The sequence below is a fragment of the Corvus cornix genome, chromosome 4 (genome assembly GCF_000738735.6).
Source record: "Corvus cornix cornix isolate S_Up_H32 chromosome 4, ASM73873v5, whole genome shotgun sequence".
Taxonomy (NCBI): Eukaryota; Metazoa; Chordata; class Aves; order Passeriformes; family Corvidae; genus Corvus; species Corvus cornix.
In genome coordinates this window covers 18,382,549-18,410,498 of record NC_046334.1, presented here as the reverse complement: position 1 = coordinate 18,410,498, position 27,950 = coordinate 18,382,549, and the positions used below count along the sequence as shown (strand labels likewise).

The window sequence follows — 27,950 nt, the reverse complement described above, 5'->3', positions numbered from 1 at the left end:
TTAACATATGCATCTAAATGTTGCATGCTTGCTTGCTTTTTTTTCCTGATGCTTTTTGGTTGCCTTCAGTTGCAGATTGTTTCAGAAGGAATATTGAAAGGTTAATGTGTTAGTGACATAAATTGACATCCAAATGACAAATAATATTCTGTTTACCACTAAAAAGAATCAATCTCCATTAAGAAAAACCATGCTGACTCTTAAGAAATTTGTCCATTAATGCCTGATCAGAATATAGCCAAACAATGAGACTTTAAATTTTTATTCCAGTGGGGAAAAAAAGGTATGGGGGAAGTGGAGTGTTCTGTTCCTCAAGAAGTTCAGGCATTTATATAAGATTTTTAATGAAAATGCAGTCAAGTAAATTTGTGACTCAAGGTGCAGCGCGGACTCCCACAGTCTGGAGCTTCACATCTGGGCACAGTCACAGTAGCTGAACTGCCCCCAGGAACCGACATATGGACAGGGCTATCCTTTTTTGCCAGATCCTGGGCAAGAAAGGCAAAATTCTGAAACTTTTTTTTAAGGGGAATGGGTGCAGGCATTGTGTGCACTGTGCTATAGAGACATTAGGTGACCTCTGAGAAACCTTCTGGATCAGTCTCTGTGAGGCTTCAGTGGAGCTGCCAGGGTGACTGTTGCATGACTTCATGTAGGAAAAATGGATGGTCACAGATTTTAAACGCTTAAGGCCAATGGGAATAATCAAATGAACAGCTAAACCAGAAGCATTTAGCCAGATATTTAGTCAGGCTGGGGTTTACTTTCTTAGTAGTCCATGGGAAGTGCATGCTGTCCCGCCTCTGGGCCAGACCCTGTCCTAGTGCTGCTGGTCTTAGCCAGTGTGTCTGAGACATCAGTTCAGCCAGCTCACTGCCTGCTCTCCCTCAGCAAGCAGTGTGGTTGTAGCTCAATGAATTCACATATTGCAAAGACCAGAAGAAAGAAATGGATGCTTATGATCAAATAGCTCATTTTTCAAATTCCACATGCCATTAAGGAAGTGCTTCTTTGTGTCCCCATAGCAACTAGAGTTCAAGGTGCCTTTGTAAAACACATGGCCAAAGATCTTCCCTTCTTACAAATGAAACAAATCAGAGAAAATACTCAGAGAAAAAAGCTGACAAAGAAAAGGGATTTATCTTCAGCTATGGAGCCATTAAAAACAACATCAATTTCAGTACTCTGCTGAGATTTTACTGAACAGGGCACACTGGATCTGCTCTTTCCACTAACTTCCCATAAAAACATGGATCTAGGTCAAGATCTGCTCCCGCTCTTTAAATATTCTGATACACCCTCTCAGAGGTCCTTCTACCAGGAAAACACAGCCTAGCTGAATGATCCCAGATCCAGAAAGTGCCCTCTGAATGTCAGCCCTGTGCCCTAAAGACTTAGCAAGAGATGGAATCAGCACACAATTGGTAGGCTGACCCTGGCGAGCCCTGCTGGTCTCAGGAGCTCAGTCTGGTGTCAGCTGAGAGGTACCTGGAGGGGGCCTGGCCAGACCTGGTCTCTGAGCTAGCCCTGGAAAATAGACCCAGGTGATTGTGCTGGCACTTAGTGTGTCAAAGCAGCAAAACACCTCTTGGCCTGCAGCCAAAGAGGGCCTTTGGAGAGGGACCATGCAAAGAGATGCTGTGGTCCTGCTTGCCCCAGGCTTGCTGCTGAGAGCTGCAATTCTTCAAGTGGGCTGGGTGTTCAGATTGCAGCTCTCAGCAGCTGCCATTTATTACAGTTACAGGAGGCAAGCACAGTAAGTAATCACTTCGGCTACTTTCACTCTTGATCTTGTGGCCAATCTTAGTTTTACTGTGGTTTCTTTGGTGTGCTTTGCTTTCTACCATCATGGTCAGGAATCACTCAAGTGCGATGTTAGCACAATAAATCACACAGCCCTTTTTTCCAAATAAAAGCAGAAAGCAATAGCTTCGAGTCATTTCAGCATCCTGCTTCTCCTGCTCGCAGCTCAGTGAAGCAGAAGTACACAAACTTCAGCCTGCAAAGGCTGTGGTTGCTAGCATGGTGATATCTCTATCTTTGTTTTCTCAGAAGTGTTCCTGGGAACACTCAGACACAGCTGCTGCAACCAAGGGAGACAACACTTATGGCCATTGTCTAAGGTCACAGACATGGGACAACTGTATTTGTTCAGCGTTTACTTGTCAAGGAGAGACCTCAGCAAGTTTTAAGATAATCTGCCTGTCTCTATATATTGTGCACAAACCCAGTATCCCCACACATACTGATATGTGAGTCTTTCCTAGCAAACTCTTCTTATTGCTACATGTATATCAAAACTGCCATTTGGTTAAGGTCGTGGAATGCATTTCAGCCGTGCTCAGTTCACATGAGCAAGTGCTGTTACACTTCTCAGCTCATGTGCAACGTTTTTGTGATCAGATAAGGGAGGTTGGTGCTGCAGTGGTTCGTTGGAATTTCCGCTATTTCTGCAAATTTAAACAACATGCTGCTGATGATTGATTATAGTAATTTTGTTGTTCATATCACCCTATTCATATCACAGCAGGTATTGCTTGTAATTATTAAGGCTATTTGTTATTAGAGATGCACGGGTGGTGAAATACAATGAGAAGCAAACAATTTAACTGGTAATAAAATTAGCTGATGATGGAAAGTCAATCTGCTAATTATCTCCAAATTGTGTCTGTCAGTTGTGTTTTGCATTTCTTAGACTCCTCGCTCCCCAGCAGAATAGTTTTTGCAGGTCTGCATTCTAAGGAACACAGCGAATTCCCCAGCAAGAGAGGTTTTCATCATGTTCCACCTTTGTTCTCATACAGGCTCATGTAACTCCATAAATACTTTGTGACACACGGGCATTTGATTGTGCAATTTACTGCAGAGCAGACAGTGCACTAACTTTTCTGTAGAAGATTCTTTATGAAACTTAATAAAAATTAGGTCAATTCCTTCAATTTCATATCTATTGAAAAATACCAAGTACTTAGATTTCTTAGTTGTTAAATTTTCAAAACATCTCGTGATATTTAAGTGGTGAAACACACATTAGGATCAATTTAAATCATGTGGGTAGAGTACCTCTGGACACTGTTAAAGCTGTGTAGGGCCTTTTCTAACTGTCCTTGGTTGCTAGGATTGTCAGCTGGTTCATTTACTAGGATTCTAGTATACAGGCAGTGAACAAACAAACCATGAGGTCAGCAGGACCAGTGGAACTTGGTTTTCTGTGCATTTTTGCACAGTGGTATTGGCAGCTGGGCATGGCACAGAGGCTGTCATTTTAGCTGGTATTTGTATGGTCGTTTGACAGCACTACATCTCCTTTTTATAGCCAGTATTAACAGGTAATTCCATAGTTGGCTATGGGAAAATTAAAGGTGGTTGTCTGTTTTTATGTGTCCTGTCAGTTTGCTTGTATTTTAATTTCTGTTTTAAGTATGGATGGGTACAACAAATAACCCACCCAAACTTAAATATTTTTCCTCATATCCATTTTTTTAAAGAGGTTTTTAAAAGTAAACATTGAGTTTCTTTCCAAGCAAATGTCATCCTGCGTAGAAAAATTATGATGCCTTAAAGATAAAAGAATTAAAATATTCTAAGCTTTTTTAAAATAAATGTATGGATTTTTTTAATGCAAAGTTGGAACAAATTCCTGATAGAGAAGATGGAATGTGGTCAAAGACTTAAGACCTGTCACAATTGCTTACACTTCCAGACTAATGGAAGCCTGTACACATAGAAATAACTTTGCCTGAGTCATAACAGAATAACTCATAGAACTGTAGAACAGTTGAGGTTGAAATGGATAATGAGAGATCATCTAGTCCAGCCCCCTTGGCATGGGAAGGGACATCTTCAACTAGATCAGGTTGCTCAGTGAAGAAGAATGAAGCTGATGTCACTTAAATTCAAGGGGTTTGTGAATAACTTTTCAGCTGAGGAATGGGCAAAGCTTTCAGGTGCCTACATACCTGCAGTTGGAGGGTGACCATGTTGGAGTCTGAGGCAAACATCCTTCCAGAGAAGGATAAGCCAGGAGAGTAGAAATAATCAAGTAGAGATGGAAAGCTAGGAAGTAATTTCAATAGCTGTCCAATGATATTGCAAAGAGAGGAACTAAAGCTGTTTTACATAAATGCTAGAAATGTAATAGATGAGGAGGAACCAGAATATTGACTAAATATTAGAGGATGTAATATTGGCTAAATAGACCTGTGGTTTGAACCATCATGGCCACTCTTATTTCCTAGACAGCTTATAGCTGCTTTTCCAAGTCAAAACCAGTCTGGAATATATAAGTGAGCTGAAATGCTATTTTTACAACTGTGTTCCTAGTGTGAAATACATATACAAACCTATAAACCTTGCATAAGGGAGCTGAACAGCTCTGCTAACCACAAGGATTACACAAAGACTGTGACCTGCTGTGGCTGAGCTCTGATGCACCATCACGATGTCAGAAAGTAAATATTGATACATGCCTGATCTTAGATGCCACAGGAGTTACAAGATAAACTTCAGTCACCCACAGTCTTGGATTGCCATTAATCTCTGCAGGAGGCAGCAACGGAAAATGTTAATAAGAAAAAACTGGGAATTAAACCCTGCTAAAAAACCCCCAAAACAACCCTGCAAAAGAGAAACCCTTCATGGAAGCAAGGGGAGCTCTGCCAGGTGTGGGAGTGCAGAGAGGCTTTCGAGTGCTGCACACAGCTGCAGCTGTGCCTCTGCCTTTAACGAGTGTGTGTTTATCCTGTCTGGGAGCAGGACTCTGCACACACACTTCGGAGCTCCTGCTGATGCCAGGTGAAGCTGCTCTGTCAGACAGTGCTGGCTCTGGGTATCTGAGAGAGCCATCAACCCCCCATTCTGACAGGCAGCAGCAAGAATTAATACAAGTGGTAATTAGTCACTCAGTTTGGCTTCTTTTCACTATTTAATGAAAAGAGAGCTTTCCTGCTATAGGAATGAGAGGAATTTGTGTCTGCCATATGCAGGCTGGATTTTAAAAGCATCCCACATTGCCAAACAGAAATCCAGAGCTGTTCTAGTGAGATTTTTGGAGGATCCCTGTGGAAAATAGTCATTGGAGGAAGGCAAATAGGTGGTGACAGGTGGGGCCAGGGTCCCCTTGGCTGACTGCTACCAAATGGTGAGCAGGATGCCTAGGAATGTGTGAGATTTCCTATTTGAGTCTTACCAAGCTGGGAGAGCAGATTCTTTTTGGGGTCACACTTCTCCCCAGGAAGCAATGCTGGTTTCTGCAGGACCCTGGACAGCTAACACTTGGGAACAGCCTTGCTGAAATCTGCTGACAGTAGAGACTGAAAGCAGGAAACTTTGGTGTTCTCACTCAAACCAACATAGAAATGTGTTTGGACTTCGTTCTCCACTCCATTTAGCATTTCCACTTGACGTTAGCTGGTGGCCCCCCACCAACACAAAGATCAGGGAAGGAGCAGCTAATTCCTGGCCCTTCCAGAAGAATACACACAGCACTCCAAGCATGGCCTGGAAACCAGAGACACACTGATACTATAACAAGGTCACTGCAGATGAGCAGCAGCAAAGGCACACTTCCATCTGTCTAAATTTTTGAGTATGTTTGAACATAATGGTACACTGAGGCTAAGGAAATATGGGATGACGTGCTTAAATGCACAACCTCTGTTTGCCCTTGTGAAGATTATGAGCCATACCTAAAAGAGCATTGCCACAGGATCAGGTAAATTGACTTTTATTGAAACATACTGTAATATGAAGGGGGGAGCTGGGGGGAAGATTCCAATTTAACACAAATACATTGCATTTCAGGCTCCCAAATAACTATTGATATCTGCTGTCCTGGAGCAAATCATATCTTCCTTGACAAGTCAGACAGCTGCTCCTTCTCTATCTTCCCTTTGTTATCCTTAATAGCCATGGATTGTTGTGGTACCTTGAAAAAAATATTTGCAACTTACTCGATGGATGTCTCACCTCCTGCTATTAGCCCTGGTTCATGGGTTCATCTAACGCCTGTTCTTGCCCACAAAAGTCAGACCAAGTGCTTTTGAAATGAGGGTGTGCTGGGTGTCACTGCACAGTGCACACTGTGTACAGCTCCCTTCCCCTCCAGCTGGCAGCTGGTGTACAGCTCTCCTGATCATCCTGGAATACATTACACAGAAGCAACCTCCAGAGCTCATCTAGTCCAGGTTCCTGCTCAGAGCAGGGCCAACTTTCAAGTCCTATAAGACTGTTCAAGGTCATCCCCAGAGGAGGCCTGACTATCTCCAGGGAAGGTGATCCCACAGCTTCTGGAGGCAAATGTTCCCATGTTTGATCACAGTCATTGTGAACATTTTTTTCCATTTAAAGGTATGGAAATAATTGTACCTTAAATACAGGATCACTAAGAGTGGTAAGATATGTCTAAAAAAAATCTGACTAATTTCACCCAGGCTTTGAATTGAAAAGAAAGCAAATCTCCTTCAAGCTATCAACTGTGTCAAATGAAATAAAGACAAATGTAGTAGCAATGTCTGAGGGTGGTGATATTACAGCAGTTTCCTCACCTTTCTCGGACAATATTTGCTTCCCCCAATCTCAGTCAACATCATGGGCTATGTAAGGTCTCCCCAGCCTGCTTCAGGTCAGCCCAAAAATGTGCTAGGTCAGCCCTAAAAACCTTCAACAGCAAACCAAAGAGTGTGTATGGGTTAAGCAAAGTTACTTGTCCTCGTGAGGCAAAAAAGGAGTGTTTATACTGTCCATACAGCCCCACAGCTGCAGAAGCACAGCCTTCTACATAGAGGAACTTTAATGGCCAAATTAAGCACTTGAGCAGCCATGATCCCCTCTGCCCCATGTCTGTGGCAATTACCAGCTTACTCTGACACCAAGGGAAACAAATGCATCTGGAGACCTGTACCTGTTTGACCAACCTGACAGGTCTCTGTTCAAAATCACCAAAGGGAATCCAGTAACAACTGCCAACTGCCATTGTGCATTTTAGAAAGACCTCTAAACCAGAGCATTTAAAAATGTACTTCTAGGAAACATCCTTAAGTTGAGGGTATCAAGGAAACCATAAGTATCCCAGTATTAGCTACCCATGTGTTTCTACTTTCTGTGTCCCTATTTCCCTGATTAATCTGTGATTGAGAACTAATACAAGCTGCACATCCCTAGTCAGGTTTTATGTTCCTGAAGGGGAAACACAAAGTCCTTTGGACTGGACTGTAGCACAGGTATAATTTTGGAAGGAGGGGCAAGACTGATGGATTTAGTACTGCATTTATTATATTTTGGCAAATATAATAATAAATAGAGTCATCTTTATATTTCCCAGTGCTGCACACACAGGCTGTGCTGACAGAGTGCTCAGCATTGAGACTGGCCTTCCAGCACTCAAATGGGGAGAAGGGATTTATGCTCTAATGTGTGTATTCTGTGCTTCTCCCAGCTCTCTTGTATTCTATTTGTATAGCTAAGACTGAAAAAGAGGTGGTTTTTTATTCCATCTCAGTTTTGTAGCTATCAGCTGAAAAAAAACCCCCAAACCTAACAGAAATTTAGCTCTTCTATCATGAAATTAACAGCCACGCTTTGTGATTGGAACAGGTCCCCAGTGGTACCCGTCCCGTGTTGGCCTGCAACTAGAACACAGTGAGTATTCATATGGCTGAACACGGGCACCTAACATATTACTAATGCTCTGGCAGGTTCTCCTCCTCACGGTATTGCTCTCTCTATACTTGTTATTGGGTGAACTGTTAGTACATTCTCATTAACTGACATAAATTATTAACCTATTAGTTTTCTCACTAATAAAGGAACCTAATGGTTTTCATAACCACTGAGTAGAAATGTTCCAGGATACAGTGTATGGATCAAATAACGAAGGCAAGGCATTGTCTTGAAGTTTCAAGCCCATTCACTCCCTTCCTTCCCTCACTGCATTACCCGTTTTAATACTTGCTCAGTGCCTCACCAGAAGATGCAGCTAGCTGCAGGAGGCAACCCCTGTGTCAGTCCACAAGTTCTTGGTGGACATAGCAGTGAAAGATAATGGAAGATGCCAGGAGCTGTTTGGTGTTTGGTCTGTGGATGTGGAGAATTGCAAAGATGTAGAAAATGAGGGCTCAGCACCTGATGGAATTTAGCAGCCTCACTGATGTAAACAGTCGACAAAAGTATATTGAAAGGGAGACCATACATAAAGAAAAGAGCAAAGAGGTGTTGCAGCCATGGCAACATACTATGCCAGTGGCTGCTGGATTTTTCCAATATCCAGCTCACTGCCTACATATATGTAAAAAAGAAGAACCAAATGTTGTTATTTCATGTCTCTGCCTGCACACTTCAGATCCAATAGGTTTGGAAGCAGAAGCTTCAGAATACTGCTAACAGTAGTGTAATGCTCAGATACACCTGGTCTGCCTAGGTCAGACAGCTGGCAAAGAAATCTTGGATTGTGAGCCTTTGCCCAAGAAGTTGCATTCATCATCAGGTGCTGCCTGTTGTAAAACAGCCTGAGAGTGCAAATGCTTCAGCAAAATATGTCAGTGAGGGAGATGCTGCATAACACAGACTTTGCCATTAGTCTTGCAAGACAGGGCAAGCAGTGCTCTGTGGAGTTGTTTGATTGCACGGCCTGTCCCTAATGGGCCAGGTTAACAGAGACAGCATCGTACAGCTGTCACACATTGCTTGCCTCATGCTTTTGTTAAAATGGAGAGGGAATAACTCTCATGGAAGAGCTCTAAGTTGCTAACCTGGAGAATAAATACCAAGTCACCAAAGTAAATCAGACTCCAAGCTGGGCCTACAGCTAGTGAGCAGGGCAGCCTGTGTGTTATGCTGGGTCTCCGAGAGCGCACCTGTTGTTCACCCCATCTCCTCTTCCATTTTTGCCACTGCAGACGGGCCTTTTTTGAAGGATTCCGTCAGCATTCAAAGCCTTGCCGTCTCCTCCATCGTTACACTGTACTTTACAGACCTGGGTCAGCAGGTCGGTTGGACCACAGTAAGTATGTCCTCGTAGCAGTCAGCATGATACATCTTAATGGACAATGTGTTTTGGCATCAAATTGCTTCAGCTTCCTCAGCCTGTGCTTCCTTATGTAAAATGGCATAATTAGTTTATCAGCACTCAAAACAGAATTAAATGGAGAGTGAGCCAAGTTATCAATATGCTAACTCTGACTTCCAATTAAAGATTAGAAGGGGAACATAAAAATATTGCCTGAGGGAAAAAAAATCAATTTTAAAAAACAGTTTTAGCTTATCTTGGGCTCATATGCCTGTGCCGAACTGTAGTCAAATACATTAATTTACTGAAAGACTCCTCATCTTTGAAAGTGGAAGGATATTATAAAGAAAAAATGGATTTCTAGTAATCCTGTTACTAATGCAGGAAAATAACTGGATGGAAATAACTTACGCTTTGTCCAAGCAAAGAACAATTCTGAGAGAGGCCAAGGATTCCAAGCAGAAGATGCCCAGCAAGGCTCAGGAGCCAAAACTTTTGAATCTCCTTGTAAAACAAAAGCATTTGCCATAACAACAATAGCTGTCTTATGCTGTAGGTAGACCAGGTTTGAATTTAGTTATTTTCCTATAAGCAGGTATTGGAAGGTCAGGGTGCTGCGAGAGAGGCAGCACATTCCACCCAAATGGTGTGTAGGGAACTCTAGCTTACAGGCTCCTTTGGGAAAGTGAGAAGTAAAAGATTGAATTCTTCCACAGCCCAAAGACAGCAGACAGTATGAGGGTTTGAAAGGACAGTAAAAGAATGGGAGAAAAAGGGACCTTTCCAATGTCCTGCAGAAGGTACATGTGGGGAGATGAAAGTAGTCTCGTGATCACTCTGACCAAGCTTTTGCTGCAGTAGAGCACTAGCAGGAGTAACACACAACCCACATCTGTATATTGGATAACGAGATTCCCAATTTCTGCCCTGAGAAACCTGAGTAAGACAGAACTACAGTTTCTGAAACCCATAAAAGCCATGATAAAACTTCTTATGGAAATGGAAGGCAAACCACCAGTTGCTTGCAATCCTTTAATGAAGCAAACGAGTTTTTGCTAACTGGCATCATGGCTGTTGGCCACATTATTAGATTCTTACCTCAGGCAGTCCACAGATCTCACCCTGCTCACATGGGGAGACTACAAGCCACTGTCCTTCCTTGGCTGTGCCTACAAGGATGGAGTTTGTGTCAGGTCTTTGAGCAGCTTGCAGGTGATAGTCCCTGTTCCTCTCTCCAATAGGTCACTATGGGATATGACACATTACTACAAGACACTTGGAATGGATATGCTAATTTACAGTTCCTTATCTGTTGAAACGTACCCTCAAGGTGAATGTTGCTGCCAGAACTGCCTTTGGCTTGGGAAAAGTCAGCCTCTGCATCAGCTCTATAAGGTCACGTATCTGTCCCAACTGCTCAAGATCATGTGCATTTCTCCCTCTCCAGGGAAGCAGATAGCCCTGAGCAGCAACAAGTCTGGCAGCTTTTAGGCACTGTGAAGAAGAGCATGACCTGTGTCCATCCTTCCCAGTTCTGACAGGACTCAGATCCCCAGGGGACCAGCAGCTTACTTCAGTGGAACTAGAGCATTTCCCACCGTGTGACCTACCTGTTTGAGTAGAGGTCTGTGCATTTACTGAGGCTGAGGCTTTACCCCATCCTGATTAATGGCCTACTGGGGCCAGACTAATTAATGCTAGTCCCGTTTCCCTCACAAATCCATCCCACCATCTCTCAACCATGGAATTTCCTTGTAAAGCAAAATTGTGATTACTGCAGCTTCCTGTTTGCTACAATTAACTAATCTGCAAGAACCTTATTTATTCTCTTTTCCTGGTGGTTTATGTAGCCTGAGACAGTAACATAACTACAGCTTAATATCCCATTATAAATACTGCAGTTATGACCAGGAGTAGGTACTGCAGGCAGTGGCATTTTTTTTATGATTTAATCTGCATGCAAAAAGTTGACTCTACGAGTTTCTGAATATTCATCTTATCCCATTCTGCTCCATATTCTAAACTGCCTCCATTCTCTGTGGGAGAAATCTTCTTCCTAGCCACGTCATTTAAACAGTCAAGAGATTTTTATATTATAGCTAGTCTACAGCAATAGAGAAAAGGTTCACAGAAGATTCTATTCTAACAACAGCAATTAGAAATGCATTTGTACACAGGATGTGTAGTTTTACTGCCATTTTTACTGTGCTTAGAGCTCCTGTGCTCCCTTCCCCCTTAATGCTCTACCAGATTTACGCACACAGTGAGGGAGGCTTCTGATTTAAAGGTTTGACATTTAAATAAACAAGGCACAGAATGAAAATATTCTTATCTCATCAGCAAAATGATAGCTAAGGAACAAAGGGCCACATTCAGGTCTGGACTCCAAAAATAGATACAGAAGCACATGGAGACATGTTGGGGCTGCAGAGGTTGATGCATTGGGTATGGATCTGTCTAGGGGAACACTAAGCACAGAGGTGGGTCTTCTGGGGCTCTGTCACCTCACTGGAGATCACACTTGAGGACCAAGACCCCCAGTGCTGGGGATTTACACCAAGACAATGACTTGTGGTTTTTAAAAGGGGAAAGCAGTATCAACCTCCACCTGGGAGCAGCACCCTTTCCAAACATGTAAAATAAAAGGTGATGCCGCTCTGTGTTCCCAGATAAAGAGTTTGTGCATCAATAAGTCTAGGAAAATCAAGAAACTTCAGCTTCCCTTTTGGAGCATTCACAGTCTCAGATTTACAATACTTGTCACACTCCACCTTGGCAGCTCAAGGGTTTGTTGTCTCCTGTTGTCTACTTAGCCCCTCTGCCAGAGGCTGACACCTTGTAGGAAGGATGTTTCGTCCTCTTCGTCAGCTTTCCTAAAACACTGTTGCACAGTGACTAAAATATTTTTGGTGTTTTGTGCAATGAAAAGCCAGACATCCCCTGGGCTCAGGTTACACCACAGCTCTGAGATTGGCTGTTGTCAACAAATTCTAGAGGCTGGGTTGCTCTGATGGAGGGAGGAGGACAAATTTGGGTGAGGGATTTGTGACTCTCCTCCATTGGAACAATTATTTGTCAGTCTCTTTTGAAAAATGAAGTCCTTTTCTAGGATAAAAGTAGGTATTCAACCTCAGCTGGCTCTTTTAGAAGAAAGGAGGCCCTCAAGGTTGATTTCCAGAATATAATTCAGGGAGAAAACAAAACCTGTTTCTTAGTATCATGAAATTTGTTAGAATTCTTGCTCTACTCTCCCTTCTTTTATATAAAACAAATATTACCTGAAACACATAATTTACTTCTGCACAAGACGTACCAATTTCTTTACCCTGCCTGGAGTGTATGATTGAGGTCTGCTGACTGATTCTGCAGAGATACTAATGGGAGCTGAGTTTATAGATTTGTTTTATATGGCCCTGTAAAGATTTTACCCCCAGGGATGTTTGAAATTTCCACCACTGGAGCGACGGCTTTTATTTTTAATCTCTGCAATTTTGGGCCTAAGCATGTTTGACAGACACCTCTTTTTACATAATTGGAATGTGGCATGGTGACTTTCTGAAACATGGCTGGTGTTTTACTACTAAGAATATACACTGCTGCTGTAGTGAAAAGAAGAAAAAATGGAAAAAATCCATTCTTCCTGCTCAAATTCACACTGCTTCTAAAGCTTTCCTTATTTGAGCAATGATTGCAATTTCTGATTTATCAGCTTCTGTTGTCCTGTTGCTACCTGGGCCAGCTACCAAAAGGATCCAAATAGAGCTGAGAAAACAGCATAGAACTGTAAAAAAAATATTTTACCTCCGAGCTTGTGAATTTCAGAAGATTAACCCTGAAACGCAGTACTTCAGTAAATATTTTTTGTAACTGTGATTTAAAATTAGGGATTGCTTAAGTACTTTGACTCCTGAGGGCCTTAAAATAGTAAGGCTGGCAGCAGAACTGCTCCATTTCAAATTTCCCAATGAAAAAAGATTCTGCTCAATTTAGAAATGTAGAGACTAATACTTGTTTAAACCCAAGAGCATATTTGAAGTCTGAAAATCCACATTTTTCACTAATTGATCTGTTCTCCCCTGGCTGGCAAGTTAGACATTGTGGAAAATGAGCAAGAAGCCAGGGAGGGATCTGTGTTTGGAGCTGTGTGGTTATGCACAGCACCTGTACACAGTGGGGAAGGGCTGTAAGGAGGTGCTGCTGTTCTCTCAAAGGGAAGGCAGTGCTTTGGTCAGTGTGGTTCTCCCCTCTTGCTGGCACAGTGCCTGTGCACCAAAGTTTGTCAGTCCTGTTGGTGAACAGGGGAGCAGCAGTTTGCTCTGTCTGGCACAGCTCAATCCGTTGGTCCCATAAATGTGGAACAATCCCATGAAGTCTATGGGATGATTGCGATAGGAAGCGATTTGCGTATCAATGGGTTTGGAAAAAAAGCAGCCAAACTGCTGCAGGCTCATTTTCTCCACCTTCTCTGCACTGAGGCCAGATTTGGACTCCCCATGAAGAACAACTTAAGATATTTTCCCTAATTTGGGAACAGAAGGAGAGACTTCAGTAAAGGTCTATAACCTCCCAATGGGATGTAAAGGTGCAGACAATTACAAGAAAAGGAAAAAGAGAGGATCTGAGGAGTTTGAAGGAGTGTGAGGATGGGAGTCCCAGCAAACTAGTGAGCCAGTGTAAAGATGATAAGTGTAAGAAAACTCATATTATCATAGCTTAGGAAGGAATTTGAGGTCCAGGTAAGAGAGAGAGAGAGCTGAGGATCTGTTTGATGTATCAGAGAATGTCACTGAATGGTTCTCAGCAGATAGATATCAGGGTTTGCTTATTCTGTGGCCAATTCAGACAGAATTAGTTGTGGGAATAGGACCCTACAAATTGAGTAACACTCTCAGGGAATTGTGGATACCTGAAAAGCTTTGCAGAAGTGCCAAATAAACAGAACGTGTGAGTCTGTGTGAATCTACGGGTGGCTTAAGAACAGCTACAAAAAAGTGCCAAAGACAGAAAAATCCTCAAACGGTTTTTCATTGCTAAACCTCTTGGATCAATAGATAATTTGCTCACAGAACATGATCTCCAGGAGAAAAAAGAAGTCACTAATTCCTTGACAGCACCTTTTCCAACTACAATTATTTGTAATGCAAAGCACCTCTGTTTTACAGCTAACAGTTTGTACTTGGCAGAGGTTTCTGCTTGAACACACAGTAAGCGTTGCTCTACCTTGGTGCAGTTGGCCAAGTCTTGAGCTGATCCCAGTCAAAAGCTGCGAACTTTTAAAAACATTGTGACCTTTCACAAAGGCAAACTGCACACACAAGATTGCTCTTATTTTTCATTTAATTAAGTCTAATATTTTTCAGCCTCCAGGGTTATCAGGAGAGAACAGATTGCATTTGCCTGATTTCTTGCCATGGTTTTATGTTGTTTGTGCCTTTCCTTGGGCCACACATACTTTTGGCTCTTTGTTATTGCCCAGTGGCAGCATGAAGTTAACAGATAAGGGAAGAGGAGACCTCTGAAACTGCCCAGCTGGCAGATTTGGTTTCCTCAGATGCTGCTTCTAACGTTGCAAACAGTGTTGCAATAATTTCTCTTGGTCTCAACAACAAATGCCACTAGCTCACGATGAACCATGCCAGAGTGTCAATTTTTCAGGTGCCAAAGGGAATTAGGGAGCTACTAGAAAACTTAATTCTGAGGGTTCTAGTTACTGTTAAGCACAGCAAAGAGTGAAAGACCTACACCTAAGGGTTTATAGGAATGCCCTTGAGTTTGTACCACTTTGAGTGCAAAAAGAAGGTAGACAGAATTCAGTAAGCATAAATAGAACAAACTGTTTCTTTTAGTTATACACAACTTTATGCTTAAACCCTTCCTGCTGCTCAAGGAACAAAGAGATGCTTGATGTACAGTACTGGCAAATGTCGACATTTTCCTATTTGTATTCAGAGTAACAAAGGAGGTTGACATTTTGTCAATCTATGCAAATTTGAGCAGTTATAGTCCCTCTAGAATGCATAAGCCTGGCACAATTATTTTGTATGGGGAATTTTGCCCAACCCCATACAGGTTGTAAGGAGAGCGCAGAGGAGAGTGAACCATGGGGTGAACCAGTGTTGAGCAGTGTGAACCAGAGACAGAAACAGTGTTTGAGAGGACCAGGTGCCCCTTTGCCCACCTTTTTCTGATGCCCTTGACAAGCCACTGAATTTCTCTGTATTTCAGCTTCCAAAATACTGGCAAGAAAGTAACAGTATTTTCCACTTTGCAAAGTGCTTTGAGGCTTCTGGATGGAAAGCACAGATGCTGTTATTTATAATAACCAGGTGTTAAAAAGCACAATTTTGTTTACATATCTGCATAGCAGATAATAAATACACATTTTAAAACAATGCACATTAAAAGGAAGATTTCAAAATGCTGTCAAAGACAGTAAAGACCTGGCAGCAAATCTGAACTCACATTGGTGTTTGGTTACAAAGAGGACTTGAGTGCTTCACTGAATATGTATTGGTACAAACATTTACAACATACATATATGTGTGTGCATAAGAATAATGTTTGTTAATTTGCAATAATTTTCTGTTTTGAGTAAGAAACATGAAAGGACTTGTGGTCTAAGGGAAGAATTTTGACCGTGGTATGAAGTGGTCTGGTGCCAAGGTTTCAGACAGCTCAGTCTTAGAAGAGACAGGAGGAAGCTGGGGTTTCGCCTGCCTTCTTCCACAGACCATGCACAGCCCTGACTTGGACAAACAGTGCCCTTCGCTGTTCATTTCCCAGCTCCTGAAATTGGCCTGAGTCAGCTGCAATTTGCCTATAAAATCCTACAGCAAATCCATTTTACCTCTGGTATTTGCAGTAAACATTGAGCAGCAGCCTGAAGTACTCATAGACACCGAGTCACTGCAAAATCTACCCAGACAAGGGACATTTCAGGTGTGTCTGCATGCACAATTTAAGTTTTGTAGACTGAATTAGCCAGTTCCATGAGAACTGGAACAAGAAGTAATTGAATATTCAAGCAGCCCTTAAGAACTGTAAACAAAGAACCTGATACAAAATTGCTGCTGCTGCGGATTTTTGCAAACATGAAAATACAAAACTTTTACAAAGGTGAAGATTTTAGAGATGGTGCTAAAATTATGCCATTATCATCCCCAGGTAACTGTATGGCCTCTAATGAGGTAACAAAGTATATGAAGTAGAAATTAGACTAGAAATTAATAATGTTTCTTAATGATCATTAGCTCAAGAGTACTTAGGGCTGGGATTGTAAAAGGAGTCTAAGGTAGTTATACACTAAGTCTAACATGATCTGGGGACTTGGGAGGATTTAACTGCCTGTTTCTCTTGGGTTTCTCTGAAATCCTGGCTGTGCTCTGTACACTCACACTCAGCAATGGTCTGTCTGTCTGATAGCAGCAGATCCTCATCTTTGTGCAGTATGTACCGTGTCAGGCTGACCTTGGCTCAGGACTGCAACTACTGCCTTTGTCTCACATTTACCAGAGAAACTAAGCCCTGTCCATTAGATAATTTATATGCTGCAGCTGCTTTTCCATCAGAGTTACCCAGGACATGCTTGAGCTGTTTTGTATCTCTTGCTGTGCTGAGGACTACAGACAGTGACCCAAAGTCATTGTCCTGGCTGCAGGTATTACTCTCATCCCATGCTCTCTGCTTCAGTGCAGACATCCCGTGGGCAATGGAAGAGAAAACATCACAAACAGCACTGGTGACCGGGAAACTGGCCCTACATGGCATGGAAAGTGCTGCAGGAAGGGATCAGTTATGGAAGAGGCTGCATGGCCTTTCCTCAGCTCTGCAGCTTGTCATAAATGAGATAATGTGAGACTCTGCCAAAAGGTAACAAGATAGGGTGTGTTGTGTGATATTACAGAAAGGGCATGTCATAAACATTACAGAGAGGAATTAGCTGATGTCCTCATATGAAGATACTAATATGTGGGCTGTTCATTTATAAAGATTTGGTTGGACTTTTTTCAGACTCCCTCCACTCCACCGCCTCTGTTTACAACTTCCTTTTGTCCTGTTCTGCCTTTTCCTGACCAGTACACACAATACTTTAACTCACATCAAAATCCTTTCCATTCCCTTTAGCAGACCTGTTGGGACAGTGTCAGGCACTATGTCAGCTGCCCTTACTAGCCAGAAAATCCCTCCAATAACTTTAAAGAACTCCTTTCACTTCTGCTGCATTCATACCTCCCTAAATATCCCTCTGACTCACAAGGTCTGGGATTTGAATTCCTGATCTGGCTGTTACTCTGTTCAGCAAGGTGTTCCTGGCACGGTGAGCTGAATAGAGATAAAAGAAGCAGGTACAATTTGTGTCCTGCAAGATAAGATGCTTTGCTGATTTGCAGATTAGCTCTCCTGTATTGTTTTACCATTTGTTCCACCATCTCTTGGATAATGGAAACTCCTTCTTAGCTCTCTTTTGACATGTTTCAGATCCCAGTTTTTATGTTTATGTAGTAGGTACTTCCAGTTTAGGTGTTACTGAATCAGATCCCTGAGGGCCTGATAACTGAGATGGTTAAAGAAGCTTGATTTTAGCACTCTGTATGGAGACCACGCTGGGGAAAGTTTTGATTCCAGAATACTTTCATTTAAGAGCACTTTCTCTATGCTGCTGAGAAAGAGGTCTACAGAGTATATCATGTCAGACACTGGAGAGGAGAGAAAGAAGGTAAGAGAACTGGACACTGTGCAAGATATGAAGTAGACTTTACAGACGTGGGAAAAAGAGGCAATCTCCTCTTTTCTCTCTTCTGAGAGTGAATGATGAGCTCAACAGTTAAATCCTATTGAGATATGCTCATTGTTATAGAGACATACTGCTCCTCCAGGAAAAGATAATTTTGCTATTATGTGTCACCATATTTGGTTGCACCCACTACATCAAAATAATCTAGGCAGGACCACAAGATGGTAAAGAAAAAATAATTTTCTTTTAAATATTGGGGTTTTTTTTTGTTTTGTTTTGCCTTTTTTTTTTTCATTTCTAAAAGATAAATCTGCTCCATGTTTTAAATGATCAGTTGGTTTTTTTAAAAATAAAATTATATTTCTTTTGTTCAGAAACAACAGCTACAATGTTATTATTTTCAGAGGAAATAACAGTGTTATTATTTGTTTAAAATGTGATTACTGTTTTTGCAGAATATGTCAGCAGGAATTAGTAATTTTGAGCACCTATAAAAATGATGGGTTGAACTGATCCTTGACACAACTAATACCTCCCCAAGCCCAGCAATTAGTCAGCTATAGGATGAGTATGAAGATACTAGGTAGGCTCAATTGCATATAATCATTGAGAATCAATAGTAAAAGAATGGTGCTTGCCCTTGATTGCCAGTGGGTAGAACCAATAATTGTAATGTTGTGTTAATTTAAGACTACTTTCCCTTTCACCTGCTTGAACTCATGGGAATTTTTAGCAGTTTCTCTGCCTGCCTTTCTGGAACTCATTTTTCATTTATGACAAACTTAAATCAGTGGGCCAGAGAATTAGTGCAGCAGTCGCAGCATGGGAGATGCAGCAGAAGGAAACAGCCTGAAACTTACCTAAACTAAACTAAACAACAACAAAAACTACAGCAAATTGAACCTCATCCTCTAAAACAGAATGTTACTGATCCTAACTATGTGCCAGTGTGACTCAGTTATGACAAAGGCAAACAGAGTCCTGCCTGCCAGACAGTGCCCAGTTTGACTGCAAATCTCATGGCTGACCCTGCAGCACCTGCCTCCACATGGGTGATGTGACTGACACACAGACAAGAGTGAACCCTGTCCCCAACCTGTGAAGCACCCTGAGCATGCTGATGCTGCTCACCTCCACAATCCCCAGCTCTAGAGCTATTGTCAGTGCTCTCAACTGCTTCTCTGGATTGCACTGATGAACCCTGTCACAGGATTATCTTGTGTCTGGGAGCTTTGGCTTTTAAAGAGAGACTGGATTTTTTACTAAATCTTGAAACTCTCAGCATCTGAAATCAGTCAGGGGGTAAAGGGGAACACTTGGTGCAGTTACAAGTAAGCACAACTTGGTGCTAAGTCCGGCCAAACTCTTCCTGGCAGCTTTGTAATGTGCTCATGCCAAACAGATGTTGAAAGCTGGCAGTTACGGATGTGCTTTGGGGTACAGCTCATGGCAGAGAGAAAAAGCTACACTGGAGAAAGCAGCTCATTCCAGGCTCTTCTGCTGACCTGCCAAGACCACATTATCTTCACCTCTGTCCCCTATACCACCAAAGTATAGATTTAGTGTGTTAGGTTTAAATAGCAGAGGCCATCCCTTACAGTGTTTGCAGACTGCCAGACCCAGTGGGCTCAGATTTTGGAACAGAACCATACAACTACTACTAGGACAAAATTCTAAAAAGCCCTTGGCTGTGAGGTATTCCACAACAATGAGTGCTCTTGGACTCCTAGATTAAATATTTTCACACACACACACACACCTGCTCTTGGGATCATTCGGAGTCTAAATGGAGCACGGAAGTCATGATGTCACTTGGAACAAAAGGGAGTTTCATGTTCCCCTGGTAGAGAACACTTAAGTCTGTTGTTACTTTTGGAGACTGTCCTCCTATGAATGGATAAAATTTCAAAAAGCTTCCGCCTGTAACAGAGGAAAAGGGAACCTAATTGCAGGATATTTCTGCAGGAAAACCTTTCTCTTTCAATGCTCTTCTGAAGAGTGATTAACAGAACAGACTGCTGGGGGATCAAATACTAGTTTTGAGAAAGATGGTCTAAAGTCAGTGTTGCTTCCTTAAGCCACAGGTATTTATTCATTACAATTCTACAACAGTGCCAATAGCCACCATAAAGCCAAATAACCCTTCAGTCATAAATCTTTCTCCCTGATCAATGATAGGCACTTGAGTTACAATTCGCCAGTCCTTGTAAATGTGTAGGACTACACCACTTCCATTTTATTCTGGGATTCAGTCCAGTGGGGACAGGTGATCAAATCTAGACCTCTCATCACTCTAGTGTCATTTTATTTCTTCCAGCTGTGTGTAGTTTAAGAATGTTCCCCAAGCAAAAACGATACAGACTGTAGCAAGCCAAAGTCAGACCTTAAAACTGAGGGTGGCTCATGTCATCTCCATGACTCTGCCTTCTCTCCCTGCCCCTCCTCTCAGCTCTCTGTGCCTAGCAGGAGTGACAGTGGTGAGATGAAGTTATTTCTTCTTGCTTTGTTTTTGTCACGGTAGGGTAGCTTACTTGTCCAGTCTGCCCACCACAGGCTATTTCTGCTGGTGCCTGCACAGGGAGGAGCACCACCCAGTCACTGAAAAAGAGCTCGAAGCACCATGCACCAAGCAGGCTGGTCCTGCTCTTCCACCCACCATGAAATTTCAAGCAATGATAGCCTCCCTTCCAGATGACTCTGCTGGCAACCAGGATTCAAAGCCATGTTTGTTTCTGTCATGCTTGGTTGGCTTTTAACTGATGTGCCACTTAATTGCAAAAAACACTGGCAGAAAGCAAGCTGCCTTCAGTTTCTTGGCCTTGGTTTTTAGTGTTATTTAGATTCCAAATAGGCATCTGATGGCACAGCCAAAAGTATAAAGAGGAGATAACTGTAATTTTGACCACCTTCCATGAAGCAGTCCTGACTGGGTTAATGTTCTGCACAGAAACCTATCTCTCATTTCCTAGATGGATTTTACTCCTTTGCTAAAGAGACTGCAGAAGAAACCCCTATGTGTCATTTAAGTCCTGAAAATGAAGCCAAAAGTCATTTGAAGGATGAATAGGGGCTGTGGATTGGGGCATTCTTTTTCTCACACCTTTCCTGTGCAATTTTCTACTCTGCCACAGCTATTTTATTTTTCATTTCTAGTTTTTTCTAACAGAATACACTGGGCCTCTTCTCATATATCTGCTCTTCTACATTCGCCTCTCGACTATTTATGATCAAGTGGAAAGCAGGAAGAGCTTCCGCCACCCGGTGGTTCAGTAAGTGACACTTGTGTGAACTGTTTTCCTGGAGCATGAGAAACCAGAGGGATGGAGATTGCATTTCCAGGGCTGAGGATGTTACAGGGGGCCTGAGGCTGCTTGCCTAGTGTCAGATTCAGTTCTTACCAATACCTGTTTGACATTTAGCAGCACTCATAAGCCTGACCAAAAATGGGATCCCAGCTGCAACAGTCACTGCACATGGTCACCATGGAGATGCAGTGTTTTCCCCAGTTTAACATAAATTCTGAACATAAGGTGAAATAAAAACCACAGTGGGTAGTAACCCAAAGCCATGCTTGATGGAGAAGAGAAGACAAGACTCCAGGTGCCCCACTACCAATCTCCTTACAGCACATTCCTGCTCTTGAGATGAGCAGCACCAGCATTCAGCACAGAAAGTAACTACCCCCATACCAGCTCTCACCTAGGCACAAGAAAGAGGAAATTCAACAGGTTTGCATGTCATGAGTCAGGTCAAGAACCTCAAAAGAATCATCTCCACAGGACGGTGGTACAATTCACCAGTCAGACTGGGAAATGTCACACTTAAGGAATTTCCTTTCAGTGGAATTGTCCCCATTCTGGGTGATTAGTGCCTGGCAGAAGGATGAAAGGTGATCAAGGAAAGCCTGTCACCTGGATAAGCTGGACCACTTATGGGAGAGCACACAGGGACCTAGGAGGCTCAAGGACTGTACAGCTTTCCCACATACTTCCCACATACTGCCACTGTGATTGCAGAATCAGGGGAACTGGTATACAGCAGAGAAATACAGTGAGTAATAATGCCATTTATAGATGGAGAAACAGGCACTTGGAGAGACATTAGGGGAGTTAGTGGAGCTGGGAATGAGAATACAAAGCAATTGAATGCAAATCCAGAGCTGCAAGATGCTTGTCTTCCTTCTCTTGTGCATATGCTTGAAAGGAGAGCATTTCTGGCAGCACCTGCAGAAGAACCTGCAATACCTTTACCTTCTTTTACATGGGCAAGGGTTGTGCAGAATCCTGCCAGTGGCCACTCCTTAATGGGTTCATCTGAGGTCCCCATCCTAAGCAAAATTAATTTAGAAATTTCCAGCAAAGCTGGGAGTTTGCTCCAGGCTTTGGATTAGTCGTTAATTGTTTGAAATTTTCTTAGCTCAACTCTCTCTGGTTTAATTACTTTGAAATTGTTTAATCTTTGACTTTAGCTACCGTACATGATGCATAATAAAATTATTTGAGATTTCACATGCTGAAAACCACTTTTCATTTATGTCTTATAATTGGTTTGCAGCAAGATGGGCTATGGTAGTACGGTAAATGTAACCAAGATAAAATGCCATCAGGAATCACTCCTGACATTTGTTTCTGAAACTCAATCACTATGAGCTGCAACTCATTCTCGGAAGCAAATCAGCAATGCCTGTTATTGTTTCATAATCTTCCTCAAAAGAGAATCAATATAATAGTTTCTACCACAATTACCTCATTTCTTTATAACAGGCAACAAAAAAGCCATCAGAATGGATTAATTTAAGAACAAAATCTCATTTTGCATCCACAAGGAAATGAAACACAAACTACCCCCATGCAGCTACTTGAGTTGGCAAAGGACAAGGAAACCATTCAGAAGATATTCAGAATGTTTTTAAATGTCAGACACATCCTACAGGAGCATTAAGGTGGCCTTAAACGTGGAAGAGGTCTTTTGGAAGAGTGCGTCAGACTGGCTGTATACACATCTGTCCTGTCTAAATGTCTTGTCAGGACTATGTATCACATTCAGAGCACGAGGAGCTCTTTTTATTTCAAGGCTAGTAAAAATAAGCTGCTTCCCTGCAAAATGCAAACAACTTTGTATAACACTGAAAATGATTCGATTAATCTTTGGTTCCAGATGCTTCAATTAAGACAATATCTTAAATCCCACAATTTTAATGTGACTGCAGTTTTGGAATATTAGTTCTTATTCCTTTCATGACATTAACTGTGAGGTAATAAAAAAAATCTTTCACTTACCTTAATTTCTTTTTTTTTTTTTCTCCCTCTCCCTTCCAGCTTGGCCTGTTTCTGTCACTGTTTACACTACATCAGACATCTTCTGGAGACGTTATTTGTTCACAAGTTTTCGGAAGGGCACACTCCTCTGAAAAATATGATAAAGGTGACAATATGTTTATCATCCTGTGTAAGAGAGAATATCCTCATATCAAAGCAGTCCTTGGAAGAAGATAGGGAAATAAAAATTAATTTATTTTGTAGCTCCAGGAATTATGTTTAGTGAAAATACAGATACAGGAAGGATTTCAGGACCATGTCCCCAAGGACATAAATTGAAATCAATGTCCATTTTAGCTCCTGCATGTAAATGTCCACTTTGACTCATACACCCAAGGGGCTGATTGTCATGTCCAGGATATTTTTCAGACTGAACGGTATTTTATGATGATGGCTGTTGCTGCAACATCTAGCAGTGTTGACAGAAGTCATACACTGCTTCCTTGGTGCAACATAAATACAGAGCAAGAGACAGGCCTTGTGCTAGGAAGTGAAAATCAAATTACAAGTAGGAAAAAAAAATTTCTCCTTCTACAGATGGAAGCCTCAGGCAGGAAGATACTGAACTGGCCAGGTCTTCTCTCTTCCAAAGCCTCCTGAATTTCAACTGTGTGTCATTACTCATAGGCTTTCCTTTCTTTTATTTCACACACTGTACCTTGGCCATTTTGTATAACCCCTCCACCCCATATGGTGTGATGTAAAGACCCTCCCTTTAAATATTTTGGAATACATTTAGGATTTTGGTGAAGGAGATTAACACATGGCCTTGATAGGGAGCTTCACTTTTACTCTCCCTTGTTTTGTCTGGTTTAGCGTTCTGTTTGTCTTGGTTGGGAATGCTGAATTTCAGGTACAGTAACAGCTCAGGTGTGTTAACCAGCCCTAGGCTTTTAACAGCACAACACAAAGAAACGTAATCTTTAGCAGTAGAATCAAAGAAGAAGAAAACTAGTGCCAATTCCTACAACAGGCATGAAACACATTCCACACAATAAAAAAAAAAATCCACGCTGTGTACCTAATTTTTTTTTACTTGCTTCATAGCATCTTAGAAAGATAGATATTCTGAGGCTCACAAAGCAACTGCAGAGTCTTTTGGTGGTCACCCGGGTTTTGGCTTGGCAGACTTTATACTTATGAAGTTACAGTTTGTACTTCCTTGTTGCCCTTTCAAAAAAATTATCTGTCTGTTCCAGGGCTGTGCCTTTTACTGGGGATTCACATCCTGGATCGCATACTACATCAACCACCCGCGGTACACGCCACCATGTAGGTATGGGTAGGACACAAAGATAACAAACTCGGCTTGAAAAAGTCTTTGCCATGTAACCTGAAGTTCTCCAGAATCAAGAGACTGCTCCCACATTAGATTATATGACTAATCTCTCCAGAAATTAATCTTTGCTCCCTGTCAGAATGAAGGTGGTTGTGTTGGAAGCACCTCTGCTTTGTGCCACTGAATGTTTGTGCCTGTCCAGCAATGGTCAATCGCTGTCCAATTTGGACAACTAGAGAAAACACAAAGATCAATGTATTTTGCTCATCTTCACAAGGTTTGTATTAAAGAATGCAGGGGAGAACTAGAGCAGGTTGCATTTTCTTGGAGGAGATATTTATTTGCTAAAGATACATCCTTTTCATGTAAATTAAGGTTTTTCTTTTTTTTTCCCCCTGAGAAAAACCAGTAAAAATCCATCACATACTGCTGATAACAGATTTTTTTTTAGTTTTTAGATTTTTTATCATTTTGTTCCCTGTCCTCGTATTTTACTATTACACTGCTCTTTCTTCATTATTCTTTTCTGTTTGCTCTCTAGACTTCTGCTTCTTTTGACCATAATTGGCACAGGTTTTATTTTCTGCTACTTTACTTTCCTTGCTATACCTTAGTCTTTCTTTTCCTCTCATTTATCTATGAACTTTGGGAACAAAGCATTTGCTTTGGCATTTTTATTTACACTCAGTTAAATTGCTAAGTTTTTTCAACCAAAAATTTCTCCTACATGACACTTGCTTTTCTTTCAAAATAGCACAAAGGTTCTATTTCAAAATTATGTGATTCATTGAATGACAGTTGGATTTGGCGTGGCTTTAACAACAATGCTGCAAACAATGCAGAAACCTCCCTAGACAGTTTTTAGCAGTCTGGGCTATCAAATCAATAAGTGCAGTGTCTTTCTAGGGGAAGCTCTTTGTTCAAGACACAAAAGAGGAAGCATTCAGAAGAAATATTTCTAATTGCTTGCCACTGCCTTAAAATGCCTTTGGCACCACAGAAGAGTCCTGTGCCAGCCAGGAAAAAATAGTTCTCAAAAGTAAAGGCTTGATGAGACATGGCCAAGGCAAGTGAGGTACGTACACGTGGTTTGTGTCCCCCAGCTATGACCAAGGTTTACTTGGGAAGTGTAAACCTTTGGACATGAACATGGTAGAGCCCTGCACTGGTCTGGGACAACAGCTAAAAGGAGAGGGCAGGCAAATGGCAGGTGAAATTTGCAGCTGTTAAATGTATTTCTTGTATGACTCTGAAGCAGACAGTGGCTGTGTATTAAAGCCTGACTATTGCCTCACTACTAAAATTAAAGAAGGTAATGGATAAGTTACGTATTGGGTTTTCTGCTCATGGAATTAGAAGGGTCTATGGATAAGGCTGTGATTCTTGGCCTGGTTTTGCCACTGACCTTCACTCCTCTCCTTGTCTTTTCAAGGGATTCTTCACCACCAGCTGCTTTGACAAAACACTTGAACATTTGAAGCTGGCAAATACTAAAAACAGTTGGGTGAAAACTGCCTTTAGATCAGTGGTGCAAAACTGGCATTTCTGGAGTGCTGTTGTTGTTTGTATTGTCTTCATATTGTGTGTGATAATATCCAATCTTTCTGCAGAGCCTGTCAGGAGAGAAGCATTTCTGCTCCTCAGCACTAGATTAATTTCACCCATAGCAAACAATGTGCACACCGTAAAATGCAATTTATAATTTCATTCTATTTTCTAGCATTTGGCCACAAACAAGTTTCTTATGCTGCTCTTGCTTTTCTGGTACGTACAAAAATGAAGTTTTATTTATGATTATGGAAGAGGATTAACTCACAATTTAGTAAAATGCAGTAATGCTTCTGTGCATTTGTGTGTATACATACATACAAGCCCATGTCCACAGCCCTGTGTACTTTGACTAGATTTAGTACTAATCTATTAAGGTTTCTCAGTCAGGAAGTGTCCTACTAATATTTATGTACACAGAGTTTAAACAGAGATACTGCCTTTTGAGAGCCATGAGAACATCATCAGCATCATTATTACTGGTAATTGTATTAGAACACTAATATTTAGACAGACTGAAACTTGTCATTTTTAAGATACTGAAGAATTACAACCTAAGCAGACTTTGCAATAGTTCAGTGTACACTGAATGACTTATACTCAACAGCTATTAAAATCTATATAAACAATCCCTGCCAAAATGGGATAAGCCAAAGGAAAATGCAGCTGATGAAGAATGGCTGAGACTACCCAACCTGGTGTTTGAATGAACATAATTGTACAGTGAGACAGAGGCTTCACAAGAAGCCCTCACATGGAAATATATATCCTCTCTGTCCTTTGGAACTGCTGGGTCAGTAGCCAAAACATCCTCTTTGAGAATCAGGTACAGATCAGTTTCCAGAAATATAACAGGGTAATGGGACAGTAATATGTCTAGGCTCCTTCAGACAAACACTATTCAGAAAAACATACAAAAACTCATTAGCAATATTGAAATGCTTTTGTAAATTAAGACCCTTAAAGGTCACAGTTTTGGCAGTGTTTGTCTCTGGGGCTGGCCACGCAGTTCTCAGCTTTTCTTGCTCTAATAAGGTATAGCAAAAATAGCAAAAATACTTTTATGAAGAAGTTCACACACTCCATGAGGCTCTAGAGCCAAAAGCGATAACCCAGTACTGCAGAGACAGGAGGTTGTGGCAGTGGTAGACAGCAGTATGCCCAGAACCTTGCTGTGTGCACCCTTCCCAGGCTCAGGGGGTGTTTGAAACCAAGCAAGCTACTTGCCTGAATATTCAGTGCTACCAACAAAACTAGTCCTCATCAAAGTCTCTGCTTAGAGAGAGCCTCCTTTTCCTTTGAAACATCCTTCCCTGCATCAGTGGAACATGCCCTGCTAGAGCTTGTAGGGAAAATGCTGCAAACAAGCAAAGGGATGAGTCGTGTTGAGGGTGTTTGCTGTAAAATATGCCAATGCCCTTAAGATCTGCATCAGCACCTGGTCTGGGCTCTGAATTCTTACAGCTCTTTTGAGAACTCCCTACCCATGGAAACTCAAAACCTGTCCCTTTCAGATCTTGTGCTGGCAGATTCCCAGACAATGAATTTAAAACATCAACATAAGAAATAAAATAATTTGAAGCTGTTTTCACAGGTTTCTAAAATATATGAATAAAATATTTGAAAGATTTCTCTTTTTTTACCCTCTTTTAAGTCTTGTCTTTATTACACATCCTGATTTAAGTGTACACATCTGCAGCTGCTGTAAACAACAATACAGAGTAATTTGAAGAGTGTCTGCAGGCCCTCCTGAAAGATTCTCATGTTTAGAGAAAATAAGCTTTGCAGGGATGTTTTTCTCATAGGGTACACATGGAATATAAAGAGGGGAAACGGTGTGTAGATGTCAATATTTTATCATCATAAATAGCACCAGCTTTTTCTCTGCTGTTCCCCACTGCCCCATATTTTATATATGCTAAACTATGGAGACTAGATTAAATTTAGCAGTGGTTCTCAATGTAGAACATTAACAGTCCCATTTCTAACAAGGGGCATAAAATTTAATCACAGCAGAATGCAGCTGCAGAGTCAAAGGTAAGCCAATAAAATCCCTGCAGAAATGCC

General features: G+C 41.6%; 1 protein-coding gene and 1 long non-coding RNA gene across 4 annotated transcripts in view; one reads left to right on the top strand and one right to left on the bottom strand.

Annotated features, from left to right (window-relative positions):
- Positions 1–27,950, bottom strand: part of LOC104697215 — a 477,817-nt gene that overhangs the window by 23,997 nt on the left and 425,870 nt on the right. The window contains exon 19 of the long non-coding RNA XR_005601811.1: positions 23,018–23,144. This is a non-coding gene — a long non-coding RNA (uncharacterized LOC104697215). The remainder of the gene's footprint in view (positions 1–23,017; positions 23,145–27,950) is intronic.
- TECRL (trans-2,3-enoyl-CoA reductase like) overlaps positions 1–27,950 on the top strand; it is a 69,740-nt gene that overhangs the window by 35,217 nt on the left and 6,573 nt on the right. For all 3 annotated transcript variants that reach the window (XM_010411903.4, XM_010411902.4, XM_010411906.2), the window contains exons 3-8: positions 7,594–7,638; positions 8,895–8,998; positions 20,892–21,007; positions 23,057–23,162; positions 24,256–24,328; positions 26,056–26,099. In XM_010411903.4, the coding sequence (XP_010410205.1) occupies positions 7,594–7,638; positions 8,895–8,998; positions 20,892–21,007; positions 23,057–23,162; positions 24,256–24,328; positions 26,056–26,099 (488 nt within the window). The remainder of the gene's footprint in view (positions 1–7,593; positions 7,639–8,894; positions 8,999–20,891; positions 21,008–23,056; positions 23,163–24,255; positions 24,329–26,055; positions 26,100–27,950) is intronic.